The 3,032-nt window shown below is 47.8% G+C and overlaps 1 protein-coding gene across 1 annotated transcript; it reads left to right on the forward strand.

The window, feature by feature from the left end:
* The first annotated feature begins 1,495 nt into the window (after nucleotides 1-1,495).
* On the forward strand, nucleotides 1,496-2,607 carry LOC139737427 (craniofacial development protein 2-like). Its single transcript, XM_071648103.1, has 2 exons — nucleotides 1,496-2,309; nucleotides 2,351-2,607. Exons 1-2 carry the CDS (start codon nucleotides 1,496-1,498, stop codon nucleotides 2,605-2,607), a joined length of 1,071 nt encoding a protein of 356 aa, XP_071504204.1.
* Nucleotides 2,608-3,032: the final 425 nt, after the last annotated feature.

The raw sequence follows: 3,032 nt of genomic DNA on the forward strand, positions 1-3,032 counted from the left end.
ACACAAAACCAGGCACCTGATTGGGGTGACTGGGGTCAGTGAACCCCCAAAACTAACTGATCTCAGCCTTCATCGATATGTACATGTTCGTACGAGTTTACAGCAGAACTAGTGGAAACTAAACCAGTAAAAAGGTAAATAATACTGTGAAATACGTATTTTTCAAACAGAAGAACAAATGCAGCTGACAGAATAAACTCTGATCTTGTTATCAAACCCACTTTTCTGGGCATTTTAACACAAAGAAACATGAATTTAAGCAGGCACTCTTCTCTTCATCTTGGGAACCTGGTATACCAGGTTCCCGTATATCAGTTACTCCCACCACTGACGGGAGCCTGGTATACCAGGTTCCCGTAAGGAACGGGTTAACATAGAATCTATGTCAACGCGATCTTCTCAATTAGAAATAAACGCTAGTTAGCAGGCGCCCTGTATTGCTTATGCTCATGACGTCATACACATAAGTTGCTCCTCATCTGGTACGGTACGTAATACGTAGTACAAACTTTGTTCTTAGCAATAATTTCAAGTCGACAGTACAAGGCATACATCTGTCTACTGATATTATTAAACATTTTGTAAGAAATACAAGCTGTGGAGTGTAATACAAAATCGAATGTATTATACTGTACAAGTATAAAATCACTGAGTAAAGTTTATACGGTGCCAAATGAAAATGTTATTACGTTGACTTTTATCTTCCTGTCTATTATTTTTTATCTGTCTGCTTGGTTAATTATCTGCTTGGTTAATGTTATGGGCGGATGAGCTGCCAGGCAGCCAACGGCCATGGTGAAAGAGACCAAGTCGGACTCAACGACCAATAGTTGTTAGACTCTTCAGGGCGTGCCACTCCATATTCTGTGGACAGCGGTCGAAGGTTACAGCTTTAATCCATATATCAGGGGAGGCAGGCCTCTTCAGCCCAGTTGAGCAACCTGCATACGAGAAGGACACTCCGATGTAACACCTACGACTCAAGAACCTCGCTGAGGTGTACGTCCTAGCTTGCTTGGCTACAGCACACGAACCTTGGGTGTAAAAAGCGGGGTCAGTACTGCGCACACTGCACTCCACTTAAAAGCTCCTTTGCGCAGGCCTGAGTACATGTCCACGTCCTCCTCCCCCTTAAAGTCCTGCAGCGATGGGAAAGGGGTGAAAACGGCATGTGAAAGATGTCGTTGGCAGCCGCAGCTCCAATCCTACATGCAGGCGGTTCAGGATATTGGGCGCTTAATGCTGACCTGGAGACGACAGCATCATTCGGCAGCACCTTGAACGACCAAGCAGCCCTTTTAAGGGATAGCACTACTTGCTCCGCATGGAGAGGGGCCTAAAAGGTGGCCTAACCAAAGCTCATCTCCTCTGACCTAGTTGGTTAACCGCGGCCAACGGGCATCTTCCAAGCGGTCGAACAAAACAGAACAAAAGGGTCACACCTCCTTCAAAAGGTGTACACAAACTGAAGTTGGCATGTTGGAACGTCAGAACAATGTTGGACACGGACGGCCACAGACCTGAACGGCGGTCCGCCCTCATCGCTCATGAGCTCTCCAGACTTGACATAGACATAGCTGCTCTCAGCGAAGTCCGCCTTGCAGATGAAGGTAATCTCAAAGAACATGGTGCGGGCTACAGACTCTACTGGTCTGGGAAACCTCGGTGTGAACGACGTCTACCAGGAGTTGGTTTTATGGTCAAGAATTCCATCGCCTCCAGGCTCGAAAACCTTCCCACAGGCCACTCTGACCGGATTATGTCCATGCGTCTCTCCCTTCGCAAGGGTCAATATATAACTCTGTCCAGTGTCTATGCCCCAACCCTTCAGGCGGAACCAGCCGAAAAGGGTAAGTTCTACACTGATTTGCGCATCTTCTCCCTACAAGTTCGGGAAGACGACAAGGTTATCATCCTTGGTGACTTCAACGCCCGCGTTGGGAAAGACTCAGAAACCTGGTCAGGAATCCTTGGTAAACATGGCGTCGGAAAGTGCAACGGCAACGGACGCCTCCTGCTGGAGTTCTGCACAGAACAACAACTAGTCATCACACACACCCTTTTCCAGCAGAGGGACATTTTAAAGACTACCTGGATGCACCCCCGGTCCAAGCACTGGCATCTACTGGACTACATTCTGGTTCGCAGGAGAGACCAACGTGACGTGCTTCACACCAGAGTTTTGCCCAGTGCTGAATGCCACACTGATCATCGGCTTGTTCACTGCAAGCTAAACCTTCACAAAGTCCTCTTCGTAGCGCTGACGGCGAAGTTCTCCTCAACGACAAGACCTCCATCCTCACCCGATGGTCAGAGCACTTTCAGTCGCTCTTCAGTGCCAACCGCATAGTACAAGAATCTGCCCTACTCCAGATTCCCCAACAGCTCTTTAAACCTGAGCTGGATGAATTCCCTACCCTCGAGGGGACACTTAAAGCGATTGAACAAATGAAAATCGGCAAAGCAGCAGGTGTGGATGGAATTCCCCCAGAGGTATGGAAGGCTGGTGGAAAAGCCCTAGACACAAGCTTCACGAGTTCTTCACGCTTCGCTGGAACCAAGGCCAACTACCTCCAGATCTTCGGGATGCAATTATCATCACCCTGAACAAAAAAGAGGAGAGAAATCAGAGTGCAACAACTACAGAGGAATCACGCTGCTTTCCACTGCGGGCAAAATCCTTGCTCGAATTCTTCTCAATAGACTAACGCCTAGTGTCGCAGAAAGTGTTCTCCCAGAATCTCAGTGTGGTTTTCGCGAAAACAGAGGAACTGTTGACATGGTCTTTGCTCTCAGACAGCTCCAGGAAAAAATGCAAGGAACAAAACAAGGGACTTTACATTACCTTTGTTGACCTAGCCAAAGCCTTTGACACAGTGGGTAGGAAAGGACTCTGGCAAATTCTGGAGCGCCTTGGTTGTCCCCCGATGTTCGTCAATATGATCATCCAACTGCATGAAAACCAGCAAGGCCGGGTTAGGTATAACAATGATTTCTCCCAGCCCTTTCCAATTGAAAACGGTGTAAAGCAA

The sequence above is a fragment of the Diadema antillarum genome, unplaced genomic scaffold (genome assembly GCF_040938485.1).
Source record: "Diadema antillarum isolate AM-2024a unplaced genomic scaffold, OU_Dant_1.0 seq00000693_RagTag, whole genome shotgun sequence".
In the NCBI taxonomy this organism is placed as follows: Eukaryota; Metazoa; Echinodermata; class Echinoidea; order Diadematoida; family Diadematidae; genus Diadema; species Diadema antillarum.